The sequence below is a fragment of the Budorcas taxicolor genome, chromosome 12, assembly GCF_023091745.1.
Source record: "Budorcas taxicolor isolate Tak-1 chromosome 12, Takin1.1, whole genome shotgun sequence".
In the NCBI taxonomy this organism is placed as follows: Eukaryota; Metazoa; Chordata; class Mammalia; order Artiodactyla; family Bovidae; genus Budorcas; species Budorcas taxicolor.
The window spans coordinates 54,401,940-54,420,068 of NC_068921.1; the positions used below are offsets into that span (position 1 = coordinate 54,401,940).

Consider the following 18,129-nt stretch of genomic DNA (forward strand, 5'->3'; position numbering starts at 1 on the left):
GAGTTAAAGATAGTCTGAGGGTAGGATGGTGGCAGTGTAAATTAGAGGGGGTGCCAGCCCAGAGGTCAGGGAACTGAAGGTGGCAGAGACCTACAAACACAAGTGGATGACTCTAAAGCTTCTGGACTGCACAACATGAAAATGGGGCCATCACTTCCAGAGGTGGGTGGCTAGGAGAAGATATTAATTTAGAGAGGAAATAATGAATCATTTTAGGCATTTTATGCCTGAAGTAATGCTGAGGTACCCAAGAGGAAAATGTGATATTCAGAATGAGATTCATATTCAAATTTCTAGAACTGACAAAGTTTAACACAGTAAATATGGAAATAATATACTGAAGAACCAGTGAAGACAGCAGGTCAGCTATTTCATGAGACGTTCTAATTATCTATAATGTCAATTTGCTCTGTAATCTTCATAATGGAAAGAGCCAGGGACTAGAAACAGAAGATCCAGGTTCCAGTCTTAGCTCAGTAACTCACAGTGTATAGGTCAACCATAAAGTTTGCGGGGCCTTACCTTCCTTTAAGTTTAGGATAAGAAATTAGAAAGATTATCTAATTCTAATATTCTGTGATTCCACATACCTCAAAAAAAGACTAAAGATCAGGGCCATTCACTCACACCTAAACAAAAAATTAATATATCTACACAGAATTATAAGACAGGTTCAAAAATGCTCTTAATTTAGTCAGCATTTGCTCCCCTCATTTGAAAAAAAAAAAAATGACTAACTGCATCGTCACACTATACACAATAGCTGTCATAAAAAACGTTTTTATACCATTCTTTCCAATTTACAAGATACTTTTAAATAATATTTTATTTAATCCTCATAAAACCTCGAGAAAGATAAATATAACCATCACCACTTATTGATGAGGAAAAGGGTTCAGGAAGATTAAGCGCACTGCCCAAAGTCATGCAGTTAGTAAGTAAACAGCCAGAGCTCAAACTCAGGTAAAGCTCCTAACTCATGGCCCTTTCTATAAGGTTATCAGAGGTTTAAAATGAAAATGTACAGTATCTCTAAAGAAAAAATAGTAAGTGAAAAAACAAAAAGAATGGAGCATAAGGAAATAAAGTGAGCGGCAAGTATTAAAACGCTGATGCAAAAAGTAAAAAGAGGTAGGCAAATATTTTTCTTTTTCAGCAAATGGAAAGCAAAAAGTTAGGAATAAAAGATACAGATACTATTAAGAAGCAAGAGTTTGGAACTATGAAAAAAATTAAAAAATTAAGATGCCACCTGAAAACATTTATGAAGCCAAGACACACACATCATGCTATTCTTCTTACCTTTTCAGTTGCTGAAACAGATGGCTTTGATACAAAACCCAACCTGTCCTTCACAGATAACTTAGTTACATTCTAAAAAAATTAAAATGGACATATTCAGTGTTTCCCCAAACATATATAAGTCTGTAGGGATTTTGAACATTCTCATTCTACTAACATATCCTGACTATAAGTACACTGATATTAATAACAAAAACTTGGGCCATTTTCAAAGACAGAGACAGAAAGAAAATGTGTTTGGAAAAATAAACAGTATACAGTATTACTCAATCATGGAAAATGATTATATAAAGAGGTTTTTAAATAATTTTAAAATTACTGTGCCTGTCACATAAGCAGGTGGCTTGCTAAAGTCCCCTTCACTGATACAGAATCATAAATTCTTAGACTCCTATGTTGACAAGTAGAAAGTTTGTACATTCTAAATATTAGAGTAGTTAAAAATGCACCTGCTTCTTGAGCTTAAAACAAATGCTATTCTTTCCTATAGTACATTTGTTTTACGGCCAGTATACACAGTATTTGGTGATGATTTGAGATAGCAGGATTGGAGGGTTGTTTGTTTTTTAGTACCTAATAATTTACTGATTTACATTCTGCGTGTTTTTATAAAATCTCAATGTCTTACTCTTCAGGAATAATCTGCGAAGACTATTTTAATAAGGTGGCATCCATTAGCTAAGTAGGATACTACATCCTAACTATCTTACACAGCAAATGTTGAAACATCTGTAGACAAAAGAAAGTTAAGTTTCAGAGACTGAGGGTGTGGAAACAAGAAACTGCCACTCGAGTGTGGAAGGGAGTGGGAAGGGAATGACACATGGAGAAGAGAACCTGAGAATCAGGAATAAGTGATGCAAAGTTCTGAGAGAGCTGCATTAAGTAACTTGAAGCTTTAAGCCTTCCCTTCCAAAAGCTTTCAGTTCAGTCTACTGCATAATTATGTCCGGAACAGGAGTCTAATGAAGTAAAAGATGACGGAAAAGTAAGATTTAATGTACTAAAACTTTACTTTTTAGGCAGTTTTGCTAGAAAATGTCTCCTCTGAAGTGAAAAAGTTAACTCTTTCTCATAAATAAGTATTAGCTAGAGAAAAGAATTTAAGATTCAAATACTACAGGAAAAGTAGTCTGTAAAAATGTTATGGTAATGGTAAAAAAAAATTTTTACAGGTGCTGTCCAAATACAGACAGACTATATTTCTGTGTAAGTATATATACATACACATACACACACACACATATATATATACATACACGCACATACAATTAACTAAAATTCAGATCACCAAGGGAAACTGATAGACTGAGAACCTATCATGTGACAGGCACAATAAGATTTTTCATTTACCTGAGGAAGGTCTGAACTGGCACTCTGGGCTTCTGCTGGTTCAATAGTACTTGAAGGTACTGGACCCAACCGCTCTTTGACTGACTGCTTCACAACAGGCAAAATGGGCTGCTGAACTAAAGGCTGCATTACCTCAGAACAAGATAAAAATGTTAAGCTGATTAGTTCATGAGCAGGGAGAGTAACCTTCCTGGCAGGGAGAGTAACCTTCCTTATTCTGTTACTAAGTTGCCCATGCAGACAGTTTTAAAAGTGGAGCTTATAGTCAAAGCCTAACCACCTGCCAAATTCCTTCCTTCATACAAGTTCCCTATACATGTCTACAGATACAAGAAAAATTTATAAAGTAGAGGAAAAAATCAAAATCTACCCTTCAGTATCTTTTTGTCTCTCTTTAATTAACAGAAGAAAGCTAAATAGAAAAACAAGGTGCTATAGTACACTTCTACAATTAAATTTTATATATTGGTTGACTTCCTGATTAAAAGAAAGAAAAAGAGAAAAAAGGAAGAGAGGGAAGGAAGGATTTCCAATATGAACTCATAGTATGAGTTTCTAGAATACAAACAGGTACTACATACTGGAATCTGTCCCACTTTAAGGGATGGTTCTATGTTTTATATGTATCATCTCATGACTTTCTAAACTAGGGATGAATGTAACAACAAAATGAAAGAGCAGGTTGCTCAAACCTACAGTTAACAATGGTAGAGCCAGGATCTGAACTCAAGTCTACCTGACTGCATGCCTCTCCTTTTAAAAAACACTATGCCAAATGCTTTTCTTTCAAAAGAAAAGCATTTAATTTCACACAAATTTCTTTCTTACCTTTGGAGAAGTAGTTTGCAACTGTTGGGTGCTTCCTTCTCTGTGCCAGTAAACTTTAATAAAGCGATTATTTAGTACTGCTTCTGTACTTGATATCGCTTTCTTTGCTTCTTCGTATGTTGCAAATTGGATAAGGGCACCTTCAGGATCCCCATTATAGGCAACCTAAGATTTAAAATATTAAGCACAGAGAATTTGCAAATGAATCACTTGCTTTATATAGTAAAATGCCTCAGGAAATGAAATACTGGCCCTTCCAAGTTACAGTCTATCTTTATACTACCTTATATCGAGATAATTACCACAGACTACTTTCACCCCAGAAGAAATGGTAACTATGTACCACTCAGAGTAGAATCAGCCTCCTCTAGATAACATTTAGGAGAGAATGCTCATTGCACAAAGGTTATATTCAAGCATTCAAACTGTTTCACTTCTTACCCCCAATATTAATGCTATGGGAAATAATCCTTATGTCAGTGAGTGATATAAAGTCAAAAGAAGGCAGTAAACTATTTTCAAAGGAATGACTCTAACTAAAAATTACAGAAAAATCCATCTGTAAAATTTTCCAAACTGGTTAATTCCCACAAAAATGTTTCCAAAAGCACACACAAAAAAATCTTAGGTAGGAGAGGGGGGAACTCTACAAAACAATAGCAACAATCATATTTTACACATAAGGAAACTAAGACTCAAAAAGTATGCAATTCTTTAGACCCATATAATGAATAAGGAGCATTAACAGATCCGAAGCTTTTTAGTGTTCAATAATACCAGCACTTCCAAAATGTACTCTATAAACTACGGGTAAGGCAAAGCAATACAAAATAGGGATTAACCACACAGACCCTGAATCAAACAACCTGGTTTTAGATAACAATACCCACTCTGTAGTTGTTAAGAATTAAACAGTAATTCATATAAAATGGTGGGGCGGGGACTGTACACGGGGCGGATGATGGTAGGGTGTTGAATTAGGATAAAGCTACAGGGCTTTTTGAAACTAATTTTTCAAAATATATATTTTATAAATAAAAAGGCAAATGACATACAGATACAGCAAAAGGACCTGTATGGAGATAACAATTTCAATAGTAACTGAGGAAACACAAATTGAAACAATATAAATTGAAGAAAAAAACTGAAATAATAGTGAAATACTCAGCTCTAAATTTCTCTAAATTTAATATTACTAACGTAGTTAATTGGGGAAGGAAAAGCATTTTTCAAAGTCTAGATCTACATGCGGTAGATCAAACTGAACTGCCATAAAAAGATATTTAGAGACAGCCCAGATAACATTAAATCACTACAGGGGACCCACAACAAGCACCCACATACTTTTAAATACATATATATTTGTAAGCTTGCATACTAATTTATTGGTAGATACATACAGAAATACAAAAGAAAAAATCCAAAATAATACATGGTAAGCTGTTACCAATAATGTAATAATATCATGCAGATACATGAGGAAAAGAAGAGACAGAGAGCTGAAAATATTTTCTTTAAATCTGGAGAAATCTCTACTGACTGACCCTAAGCAAGCATGCATTTTCTCATCTATTAGTTAATAATATTATTTTTTAAAGGGCAACACCACAAAATTTTCCAAAATACCAACTTCAGCTGTACTCTCTAACATCTATTCTTATCAGATTATGGGAAATAATTATTTTAGTTGAAAAGAATGCCATGCAAACTGGAAAAGAAGCCCAAAATTATTTCAACACTTTCAACATATCACATAATATAAACTCAATACAAAACAATCTCACAAATAACATATACCTAAGCCAAGGTCTAATTTTAGGTGAAATCAAATACAAATTACAGATATTTATCTTCAAAGACATTTAAAAGCGGTAGAGGAAAAAGTAAATGTTTAAACTAATTAGGTATTTGGGCCCCCAAAGTATCTGAGAGATATGCCCCACCTTAGAGGCAGCAAAAATAAATGTGACTAAAGCATTCTGCTAAAGTGAAACTAAGGAAATGAAAACTATAGTAAGATTAGACTTTACCGCTGTGGCTATTTAACTTTGCTGTAATTTTATGATAACCTCTATTAGGTAAAAAGTATATAATATGATCAATCAAGCCTCTTGCCTTTTCAAAGTAAATATGTTATTCAAAATCACATTTTTCTAAAATACAAAGTTTCATTTCATATCCAATTTTCTAAATTTAGAATATTACCAAAATTTCCATAATATTTTCTTATAAAAGTATTTCTTTTTACTATATTAAGATTTCCTCTCTAAATTAAGCAAAGACAACAGAATCACTTCATAGTTCTTACCTGCAAGTTAACCAAGGTTCCAAATCGACTAAAATGCTCATTAAGTTTGCTGATATTATTTAATTCTGGAGGAACTTTTCTAAGTTCAAGTTTGGTATTTTCATTTCCAAACTGAACCTTTTTCTGGAAGCCTGGGCTGTTTGTTCTATTAAAATTTGGTCTGTAACAAAAATCAAGTTAATTAATACATTCATTTATAAATCCTGATCCTTATCAAGTACAAAGGAATAAAGTTCTGCAATTTACGTTCAATTTTCTTTTCAAAATTGAAATTGCTAGTTGATAAAGGAAATGTATACTTTTTTCCTTAAAAAATGAAGTTTCCAAATAAGTAGTATTCATATCTTTCACAGAAGCCAAGTGAGAAGGGTTCTTCCAGATCATTTGTTCCTTCCCAATTCTATTCTATGCCTACTTAAAATTTGCAGCAGGAAAGGTCTATCCTCTTTCAGTCAATTTGCCTATATAACCATTTCACCATTTGTACCATTTCAGCAAAAGCTAGCTTATCAAAATAATTCCTATTTTCAAATACTGATTAAAAGTAAGAAATCACTGTCTTGATCTCTTTCCAATTAAAACAAAATGTGGGGAACAACAGACCATACGCTTGACACTTGAAGAACGGGGGCAAATCTGTGGCCCAGGGAGGTTATAATACTTGCCTTAAATCAGAGAATTAAAGGCAGAGACAGAACTGTATATTATTCATTAATAAACATACGTGAAAGCTCTAAAAGTGTAATCCTAATCTTTCCTCAAACATGCTAAATTGTAAATGAATCCTCAAACACATACACTAACATTCTGATTCTCTATCTGCTTCTCTGAAGCCCTTCCTCAACAACTTTGGTGCCCATCCTATCTCTCCTGCCCCCACCAAAGACTGCTTTCTAACTCTTTACAGGAATCGCCCACATGCTAAAGCCTCCTCCCATTTCTTCCCTAATAGCAGGCTCATGACTATCCCTTAAATAGCTAGTATTCAACAACATCTTTAAGTTAAGGGTTGGGTTTTTTGGGGATAGGTAGGTACAAACAGGAAAAACACGTGCTAACCATCACACCATTTCTGTAAGCAAGTACCTTCCAAGTACCAGACGACTAACATACACACTTTAAGAAAACAGATACTATATACTTTAGTTGGGGACTCCCTACAGAATAAATTTTACTTTGAAAGAGACCACTATTACTGCCACAATAATACTGCAATGATCCTAAAAATCACTGCACAATAAAATTCCTCAATTTCCTCTGCCAGCTTACTTATCAAACCAAGTCTTCTTTGTAGGAACTCCAGGCTCCCCAGAACCAATGGTTCTTTTCCTTGACTCTGAATCCACTACTATCCTCATACTGCTTTTATTAGGAGGCTTTTCTGTTTGAAACAAAAGAAAAAAAAGCAAAGATTAATATTTTCTGCTAATCATAGCCACATTCTTAAGTTTACGTTAAAAACAAAGTTCTGGCTTTTTGTCCAAATATACATTTTAGAAGAAACAGAAAAAATGTACATCTAAATACAGTAATCTAAGTGATTTTATTTTGAATTCCTTTCACACTTAAATTAAGAATCAGTAATTCTCATATGTCAAATTAATAATAAACAAATCATCTTGGGACTCTAAGTTTATAGTTTTGAAATCAAATGCACAACCTATAAGATTCAAAATTTAACACTAGTGCAATGACCTTAAGAATCAACAACTTTGAACTGAGAATGAAATGAGCTGCTTATTTGAACATCAGCAAATTAACATAATAAAATTATGTTACATTTTAAAAGGTAAAGATTCAAAAGACTGAAATGCATTGCAAAAGAACTGTAAACTGTAAACTACTTCCAGTATTTTATACACTTTTAAGAGTTTGACAAACACAACTACATTTAACCTGTTATTCCCAAATGATGCTAAAGTTTAAAACATGCATCTTGGAAAGTGAAGTCAGGTGGGCCTTGGAAAGCATCACTACGAACAAAGCTAGTGGAGGTGATGGAATTCCAGTTGAGCTGTTTCAAATCCTGAAAGATGATGCTGTGAAAGTGCTGCACTCAATATGCCAGCAAACTTGGAAAACTCAGCAGTGGCCACAGGACTGGAAAAGGTCAGTTTTCATTCCAATCCCAAAGAAAGGCAATGCCAAAGAATGCTCAAACTACCGCACAATTGCACTCATCTCACATGCTAGTAAAGTAATGCTCAAAATTCTCCAAGCCAGCAATACGTAAACTGTGAACTCCCTGATGTTCAAGCTGGTTTAGAAAAGGCAGAGGAACCAGAGATCAAATTGCCAACATCCAATGGATCATGGAAAAAGCAAGAGAGTTCCAGAAAAACATCTATTTCTGCTTTATTGACTATGACAAAGCCTTTGACTGTGTGGATCACAATAAACTGTGGAAAATTCTGAAAGAGATGGGAATACCAGACCACCTAACCTGCCTCTTGAGAAATCTGTATACAGGTCAGGAAGCAACAGTTAGAACTGGACATGGAACAACAGACTGGTTCCAAAGAGGAAAAGGAGTGCGTCAAGGCTGTATATTGTCACCCTGCTTATTTAACTTCTATGCAGAGTACATCATGAGAAACGCCGGACTGGAAGAAACACAAGCTGGAATCAAGATTGCCGGGAGAAATATCAATAACCTCAGATATGCAGATGACACCACCCTTATGGCAGAAAGTAAAGAGGAGCTAAAAAGCCTCTTGATGAAAGTGAAAGAGGAGAGCAAAAAAGTTGGCTTAAAGCTCAACATTCAGAAAACAAAGATCATGGCATCCGGTCCCATCACTTCATGGGAAATAGATGGGGAAACAGTGGAAACAGTGTCAGACTTTATTTTTTTGGGCTCCAAAATCACTGCAGATGGTGACTGCAGCCACGAAATTAAAAGACGCTTATTCCTTGGAAGAAAAATTATGACCAGCCTAGATAGTATATTCAAAAGCAGAGACATTACTTTGCTGACTAAGGTACGGCTAGTCAAGGCTATGGTCATGTATGGATGTGAGAGTTGGACTGTAAAGAAAGCTGTGCGCCAAAGTATTGATGCTTTTGAACTGTGGTGTTGGAGAAGACTCTTGAGAGTCCCTTGGACTGCAAGGAGATCCAACCAGTCCATTCTGAAGGAGATCAGTCCTGGGATTTCTTTGGAAGGAATGATGCTGAAGCTGAAACTCCAGTACTTTGGTCACCTCATGCGAAGAGTTGACTCACTGTAAAAGACTCTGATGCTGGGAGGGATTGGGGGCAGGAGGAGAAGGGGACGACAGAGGATGAGATGGCTGGATGGCATCACAGACTCGATGGACTTGAGTCTGGATGAACTCCGGGAGATGGTGATGAGCAGGGAGGCCTGGCGTGCTGCGATTCATGGGGTTGCAAAGACTCAGACACGACTGAGCGACTGAACTGAACTGAATTTTAGTCCACATAGAAAAAAATGTATATTTAAAATTCCTTTTTAAAAAGGAACTGGATAAATTTGTTATTTAAATCCTTTTCTGAGTATCTCTAAACACATGTAACCAAAAGAATTCTGGATCTGTTTCAGTACAGTCTTTCTCATGGCTACCACTATAATTTCCAAGCAGGTCTTCCTACCAAATCAATTCTTCCTCTCATAGAATGAAAGTATCATCTGACCAATTATCCAAAAGCAGAAACCTGGTGTCTTTCATTTTACCCTCTCCATTAGCCCCATTTTAAGTTCCCAAATCAATAAGTTATAGGTGTTGTCAATTCTTTACACTGAACTTAAATCTTTTACTTCCCAGCGTTATTACCCTAAGTCTAGCTACCATCATCTCTTCTACAATTTTTCAAACGCCTGTAATTGACCTCCTATTCCCTCCAACATTCCTTATTCCCTCTGTTCTAATCAAAAAGATCTTCTGGTTTCACAAAAGTATCAACAGGCTATACGTGCTTTATCAACCCCCTTTTTCTGACTGCTGCTAAGTCACTTCAGTCATGTCCGACTCTGTGCAATCCCATAGACGGCAGCCCACCAGGCTTCCCTGCCCCTGGGATTCTCCAAGCAAGAACACTGGAGGGGGTTGCCATTTCCTTCTCCAGTGTATGAAAGTGAAAAGTGAAAGTGATGTTGCTCAGTCGTGTCTGACCCTTAGCATGGACTGCAGCCTACCAGGCTCCTCCGTCCATGGGATTTTCCAGGCAAGAGTACTGGAGTGGGGTGCCACTGCCTTCTCCTTTTTCTGACTAACTCTGACTTATCCTACATCTCTTCAGCATATCAGGTAGAAACATCCAGCATCTGGCACTGCAGGCATTCATAGGACAAACTGTGTTTTCTTTGCCCAGTGGTATCTTCACAGGGCCATTTTTGCAACACAATTTCTGGCCTCATTACTGCCTCCCAAACATGTTCGTTCACTAGCCCTTTTATAAAGTCTTTAAGCTATCCAATATCCTTTTCTACTTTAATACGTTCTTTATCTGAAGGTTCATTAAGAAAGATAGTGATGTGTTTGCTCCAACTCATCTGTATTCGCTCACTCATATTCTTTCATTATTATTTATTTAAAAGAGAGGGTGTTAATAAACAAACAGAAGCAAGTTCCTCTTGATATACAATTAGCAAATGTGTCTTTTAGTTGCATGTATTCTGTTTTCCCCCAGTATCTTTTTAATAAATTGTTTTTCTGCTTAAAATTTTCAGCACTAGTTTTGTTGATGAAAACTACTGAGCCCTTCCTTCCTATCTATATCCAATTAAGAGTGTCTAGCAAGTTTTCCACTGCCTTAGAATCTAGAATGAACAATTATCAGGCCTCGAGGTCACTTTTTTAGTAATTCCAAGGCAGCAAAAGGCCTAAAGTTTTTTCATTTGCTTAATAACAGTAATTTCCTATGAAGCTTTAAGTACGAAGCATAAGAATAGTTTCCACATAATACTCTGTGACAAATTTAAATGAGGCCATCTGCAGGCTATTATAAATGTATAATAATTATATAATGAACAATATTATAAACTTTTAATTATGTATATCTCACAATCCAGGCCAGTAAATTTCAAACTAAATAGGCAACAGCTGAGAACATTTTGTGGGGGGGAAAGACTGAAAAAGGTAAGGAAATAGAAGTATAGGTAACCCTCAGTTTAAATGGTTTGCTAAATCAGTTGTCTAGTACATAAAACAATTTATGGACAATGTATTCCTGAACCAGCTTACAAAAACAGTACACGAAATAGCTAAAGGATAGTAGTAAAATAATCACTATGTATAATGATTCTATGAGAAAAGGCATTCAAATTTCTAAGCAGGCATACCAGACATTTATATCTCAGCGAGCCATTTCCTGTAACTTCTAACTATAGGCATGTGGAGCTGAAATGACCATAATTCCAACTTCTCTATATTTAAGATTTACGTTCAAGGGATTTGATCCTTCTGTCTTCCCTCAATCATCACCACCAACAAAAAAAACTGACCAAGATTTGGGATGGGTCCAATATTGATCTACAGTGGAAAGCCACAAGGTAAGAAAGAGATGATTTGATGCTTCAGAGGTTCTAGTAAGAGCAAAGAATACCGGTATAAAGAAAGAAAATGAGTGCCAAGTCATGACCGAAAGAAGGAAGTGGTTTTTCTCCGAACTAGTCAGGTAGGAGACACTCGGGATGAGTCAATATTAACACAATGAACAGCCACAATCTTAACTGGCTACTTTTCAATTACAAGCCATCTTATAACTCTTACATAAAAATTGTTAAGAAATCTCTTTTTCTGTTGTTGCTTTTACAAAAGTCATTAGAATCCCTCTAGGAGACTTTTTGTTGGGGAAAAGGGGCATCTACATGAAATGTTGTCCTGTGACCTCATAGGCTATAAGTTAAACTGGGTGTAAATTTAAATGTTCCTCACTCTATCACAAAAAGTTCCCTGAACACTCAAGACAGATGTTCAGGATCTGACAGTTTCTAATGAACAAATAAAAAAGTGCAAAGCATAAGTAAATAAGTTTACTAAACCACATTAGGTATGGACTGCTGCTGCAGCTGCTAAGTCGCTTCAGTTGTGTCCAACTCCATGCGACCCCATAGATGGCAGCCCACCAGGCTCCCCCATCCCTGGGATTCTCCAGGCAAGAACACTGGAGTGGATTGCCATTTCCTTTTCCTACTTAGTTAAATAAGTTTGACTTTATTCACAACTGATAATGCATGACTTTTTTTTAAATTAGAAATAAAAGATGGGCAAGGAAAGACTAGAAAGAAAATGGGATTTAAACGTTAGTTGAAATAGGAAAAAACATAGATTTTTATTGGTCTATACAGTATTTCCTACAATGTCTGACAATATTGTCAAATATCTGTAGCAAATGCTCTGTCTTTCAAATTAAGGTGAATGCTTCCTCCTCTGAACGTCTATAGCACTTTTCTTGCACTAGTTTGTGGACCAATCTAAATTCTTCTCCCATTCAGAAATTATATAAAAAGTCTGTCTCCTCTAACAAAAATTTTAAAAGCTAACAAGTCAGTCTAAAATACAATTTTTTGCTTAAAATGTTATAAGCAAATCAACATCAAATTCTAACATGTCAAAGCAAACAAAAATAAAATATATATCATATATTAAGTCTGCACAGCTCATTTCATTTTCTAAACTATGAAAGATTGTACCTTTAGGAATTAAAGCATTATTCTTAAGACTTTAAATGAACCAACTAAGACTGCAAATGAGAGAATATACCTCCCCAAAGCTAGAAAATTAGTACTTTAGGGAAACTCCTTTCCCCATGGATGACAGAATAAAACATCACCAATACTACAAATAGGGTACCACATATTACCTTTTTCTCATGTTGAGACCAGAGAATCCAAGGAACAAACATAACAACATCCCTTACTGAATCCTAATAAACATAAGACCAACTGTTCTTTTTAAATGTTTTGCCACTCTTGATATTATGAAAATGATAGGAAGAAAAGATTCATCATAGTACCTCTGGGTGGCAAATCCATATCCCCTGATGTGAGCCCTATCAAGTTGGGCCTTTGTGCATGCACTCTGTGTCTGTACATTGGTCTGGAAGTGTTCGTTATGCTTGGGGCTTCAGGATTGTAGCCATCTGTGTCATATGTATCTGGTAATACAAAAACTGTAATTAAAAAACAATTATAAAACTCCATTTGGTAATTTTTTATACTGATAATATAAAAATATTACTAATTCATAACTCACATTTTATGTATTTTAAAAAGTAGTTTTAGAAAAATAAAATGCTGTTAAAAACTTCATTTTTTAAAAATCGTAACTAAGGACTTATATTTAATGTCTACATTTTATTCCATGTAATTTTAGTGAGAATAGACCTGATAGAGCAATTCACTCTCTAAATATTTTTAAATCCCTCACCTAAAACTCTTCTCTAAAAGTATATTACATTATTAATATAGAAAGGCTAAAACTGCACCTGCAGTAAAAAGAGAAGGTGGAGCAGGAGGCGGCTGGTGATGAATGCCAGTTGTTACTACAGTAGGAACAGAGCTGGTTGCAGAGTTTGGGGGAGCATCCATGCCAGATGGTTGCAAAGGAGGAAGTGGAGGTGGTGGTCCTGTCAAAACCAAAGAATAAGAAATATCATCTGGAAGCAAACAAATAAAATAAGTTATTGTATATCCAAACATGATATGCTCATTTATCAAATAATAGTATCTATAAAAATCAAGCTTACAACTGAAATAGTTTTCAAGGGTAAAATATCCATTTAATGTATTCCAAAACAGGTTTGTCTTAAGCTCTGAAGGACTACAGACAGCTGGGATTCATTAGCAATGTGCATAATTCAGGGTCACCCTAAACCACAGTAAACCATGGATTTGGCTGTGCCATGCCATGCTAAGTCACTTCAGTCATGTCTGACTCGTTGCAACGCTATGAACTGTAGTCTGCCAGGCTCCTCTGTCCATGGGACTCTCCAGGCAACAAACTGGAGTGGGTTCCCATGACCTCCTCCAAGGGATCTTCCCAACCCAGGGATCAAACCCGCATCTCTTATGTCTCCTGCATTGGCAGGCGAGTTCTTTACCACTAGCACCACCTGGAAGCCCATTAGCCTACAAAATATATTCCAAACGGGAATATCTTGCTCTTAATTTCTAGCAGGCATATATAGGATTACTATAGATACTTCTAACAAAGGCAAGCGTCAAACTATTAACTTTTATAAAAGACTATGAATGGGCAGATAATAAGTATAGGCAAACATATTTCCTTACCTGTGACAGGTGGCAGACTGGGTGGTAATGGGCCTGGCGGTGGCACAGGGGGTCTCAGATTCACAGGCGGGGGTGTAAGAATTGGTGGTGGTGGAGGGAGTCCAGGAGGAGGTGGTCCTTCAACAACAGGAGGCTGTGCTGGGAAAGGCAGCATCCCAGGAAGATTGACATCTTCTACAACTACCGGGTCACTTCCATGATCAAAAGGGCACATGTCTCCTCTCATACAGAAACCCTTTTCTGGGAGGAAAAATAGTTAGAAAGAACTGTGAAAAGTGCTGGACAAACATTTTCTCTAAGTCAACAAAAGTAAGATATTTAAAAATTGGAATATTTTTAACATTGGGCAAGTATAAATAACCATAAGAACTACCTACTAATTTCCAGTAATATAAAACCCTCATTAAGTGATAATATAGCTAACATACACATTAAAAAATGTATCATCAAATTAACATGAGTATTCCTGGCTAGCAAAATGATGCAAAATAGGTACTGCTGTCTTATTTTTACCATCAGAAATATTTCCTTTATTTAAATCTCTCACTTAAAACTTTAAGGATACTGCAACTACAGCTTTACTACAATTTACAAAATTTTTACAGTAAAATCTTAAGAGTCTTCAGTTCATTTATAAAAGTCTTACATAGGTGATACATTTCTAGATTTTACTTACATGCTAATAACCCTGATTTTAAAGTATGTTTTGTCAAGAACGTTTCAGTCGCCAATTTCCTGATAAATAATTCAGTAGATATTCCTCTTTGTTTGGTAAATTCCAAAAATATGTTAAGACTTAAGTGCAAATAAATACTATCTTTAAATTGATATTAGTCAGTGGTGACTAATGAAGACTTCAGTAACATACTGAGGAATTCATGAAGTACCTAAAATTAATTTCCCACTATTTCCAAAAGGTTAAGTATTTGAGTAACTGTGTATAACCTAAAGTTACAGAATTTACTCAGCTGAAAATATTAATTCATACTTCATGAAATGGTTGACAGGCTTACCATCATAGTCTCTACACCGTTTCTTTGGCATTGGTGGTCTTACGTATGAATTATGGTCCACCTGGTCTTCATGAAATTCAGACCAACTTTCGGTAGTGTTATTACCATGATGAGTAGGAGCAATTACTGTAATAGTGCTGCTCAAAGTAGGTACAGGGTAGTGGCCAGATGAAATATTAGGTACCGAAGAGACTGGAGTATAATTGTTTTCTAACGGATCTGCTCTATCCAGGTCATACTTAGGTTTTACCAGATCCCTTTCTGCAACAAAATATAAATGACTTAAAAAACTACACTCGATTAAAAACAACAACAACAAAGTCCCAAATTTAAGAGATATTTTTGCTAAACATAAAAAAAAGTTCAAATTTTACACAATCCTCCTTTTAAAAACTACTCAATATATAAACAATGTTTTAAGAAAAGTTATTTCTTTTTGTTATGACCTAAACTAAAAAGCCACACATAAAGTTGCTGTGCTTAATGAGATTTTTCTTGGAGTTTTATTTATAGAAGAGATTTATTATTTTCTTCATTGAAATCTTAGTATGCAAAACTTTAGCCAATGAAACAAAATATGCAATAAAAGTACAGTTATTTTTTTCTGTGACGAACATTTAGTTGCTATCCATTTACAGGGCCTAACATGGCTTTATACAGTGAACACTGCTGAAGATGAGAATGGATACTTAAAGAGGAAGGAGAAGGAGTTCATAATAAATACAAACAAATTAACTGGGCCAAGAAATGAAAATTTACCATGGAAAGAGAAAAGATATTAAGGAGAACAGTTAAGTGAAGTAATGTGTAGAAAGGCCTAGAATACCTAGATGACAGGAAAAAAACTCTTAAGAACAGAGTAACAGAGAAATACTGGGATTATAAAAAAAGTCATGATTTTCTAAAGACTAAAAGTAACTATACAATAAAGGTCCCAAGGGGAGTAAAAATCTAAGCTTGTGTAAAGGTGTTTTACTCTAAGGTGTTAAGCTGTTTTATTGCCTGCAACATATTCCTTTCAGTAATACACACTGAAAGAAAAATTATACATGTTGAAAATGACACACTCTTATAAACTCACATATCTGAAATGAAACTTTTAAACTCTTTTCATAGTTTTGAGGTCTAAGTGATAAATAAACTGAAGATATTTTAAAGATACAATTTAACGAATTCTGATCTATGCATATACCTATGAAACCAAACGTCACAACTACAGTAAGGTATATATTGTACATACTCATCACCCCCCAAAAGTATCCTTGTTCTCCTTAATGATCCATCCCCTCCTTTACTTCATCCCAGGCAACCACTGAATTGCTTCCTGTCATCATAGATTACTGTGCATTTTCTAAAATTTTCTCTCTCTCCCTCTCTCATATTCACACTCTGTTTTCTGTGTGGCTTCTTTCAATCAACATGATTATTTTCAGATTCATTTATTTTGTTGCATGTATCAATAGTTTTTTTTTTCCTTTTTATCCATTCTATGGCTATACCACAATTTGTTTATCCATTCACTTGTTGATGGACTGTTTCCAGCTTTTGGTTCATCTGTATATGTCTCTGTGTGGAAATACATTTTCATTTCTCCGAAGTAAACACTCAGGAGTGGAATGGGTCATTGGTAGATACAGGATTAACATTTTTAAGACACTGTTGAAGTGTTTTCCAAACAGTTCCAGCTTATTCCCCATCCTCACCAACTCTGAGTAAAGCTAATCTTTTTAATTTCAATCATTCTGATGCATATGCAGTAGTACACTATGGTTGTAATTTGCATAAAATAAAAGCTTCAAAAGAAATTTTTAAATAGTTACTCAGACATATAAAATACAGCAAGATAGAAAAAATAAAAATACTGACAAAACAATTTTTAAAACCTTCAAATACAAAATTTTTTTCACAATAAAAGTGCCAGGCAAAATATACCCATATGTCATTATTTACCCCTGCTTCGTGTCCTGCTCCTGCTTCTAGTCCTGCTTCTATCCCTGTCTCTGTCACGAAGCCTCTCTTTACTCCAACTCCGACTCCGACTCCTGCTGTAACTGCGACTTCGCCCTCGTCTTCTGTTGTACCGGTCTCTGTATGAATCTCTTCGAGGAGGGTTTCGATCATAATCTCTTTTGCGAGAACGATCATCTTTTTTCCTCTCATCACGACTTCTAAAGAAATATATGAACTTTTTTACTGAAAATATATATAAGTGGATACAGGAAAAACTCTAATCAAATGCAAAAGTTCTGTTTTATTCTTGTAACACCATGATTCTTTATTTCATCTTACAAATACAAACATAGGAGACTTAGAAAAGTGAAAAACCGAACACGATATGCTTAAGCACTCTAAAAGCCCTTCACGGTACCCACCCCCCACCAAAAAACACCCAACTCTTTCAAAGCCTGACTCATATACACACAGGCATCTATACATATGTCCTATAGTATATTCTGTCTTGCACAGTCTCGTAATTATAGGAAAGTATCACAGGCACTGCACTCTAAATGCTTTTGAAGCTTTAATGGGAAAAATAACTTATTCACTCTAAAGGGAAGCTTTGGGTAAAAAAGGTCTCAGAGTAAGACTTCACTGGAATTGAAGTTAGGAATAAAAATAGTAACAATAACTAACATATGCCAAGTACTGTTCTAAATCTCACTTCTAGTACCTTCAAATCTCACCTACTTATTCTTGATAGAAAAGGATCGAGTTACTATTTTCCTAGACTAATAAAACAGTAGATGATACTTGCCCCTAAGTAAAGGAACATCAAGTCTACATATTCATAAAAAGAAAAGCAATGTCTAAAAATTAAACATGGTTCAAAGAATCAATCACCTATTTTCTCTGTATCGGGAGCTTGACTGAGGAGGACTGTGATTTAGCCTTCTAGAAAACTTCTTCTCTCGCTCTTCCTCCTTTGTGATCTGATATACAAAGAAAAACATATATAAGTTTAATAACAGTTATTCCTTGCCATGTTACTGCTTCAATGGCCTAGCTGGTATTAAAATATTTGGGAAAAATCGAAGGCCAGAGAAGTGGGTGGCAGTGGATGAGATGGTTGG

The 18,129-nt window shown here is 35.4% G+C and overlaps 1 protein-coding gene across 7 annotated transcripts in view; it reads right to left on the reverse strand.

Moving 5' to 3' along the window:
• RBM26 (RNA binding motif protein 26) overlaps positions 1-18,129 on the reverse strand; it is an 82,332-nt gene that overhangs the window by 31,663 nt on the left and 32,540 nt on the right. For 2 of the 7 annotated variants that reach the window (XM_052649963.1, XM_052649959.1), the window contains exons 4-14: positions 17,900-17,988; positions 17,009-17,226; positions 15,059-15,319; positions 14,046-14,285; positions 13,241-13,411; positions 12,770-12,910; positions 7,061-7,172; positions 5,792-5,951; positions 3,484-3,648; positions 2,656-2,787; positions 1,303-1,374 (exon numbers count right to left, since the gene is read on the reverse strand). In XM_052649963.1, the coding sequence (XP_052505923.1) occupies positions 1,303-1,374; positions 2,656-2,787; positions 3,484-3,648; positions 5,792-5,951; positions 7,061-7,172; positions 12,770-12,910; positions 13,241-13,411; positions 14,046-14,285; positions 15,059-15,319; positions 17,009-17,226; positions 17,900-17,988 (1,761 nt within the window). The remainder of the gene's footprint in view (positions 1-1,302; positions 1,375-2,655; positions 2,788-3,483; positions 3,649-5,791; positions 5,952-7,060; positions 7,173-12,769; positions 12,911-13,240; positions 13,412-14,045; positions 14,286-15,058; positions 15,320-17,008; positions 17,227-17,899; positions 17,989-18,129) is intronic. The other 5 variants (XM_052649962.1, XM_052649961.1, XM_052649966.1 and 2 more) reach the window with 5 other exon arrangements.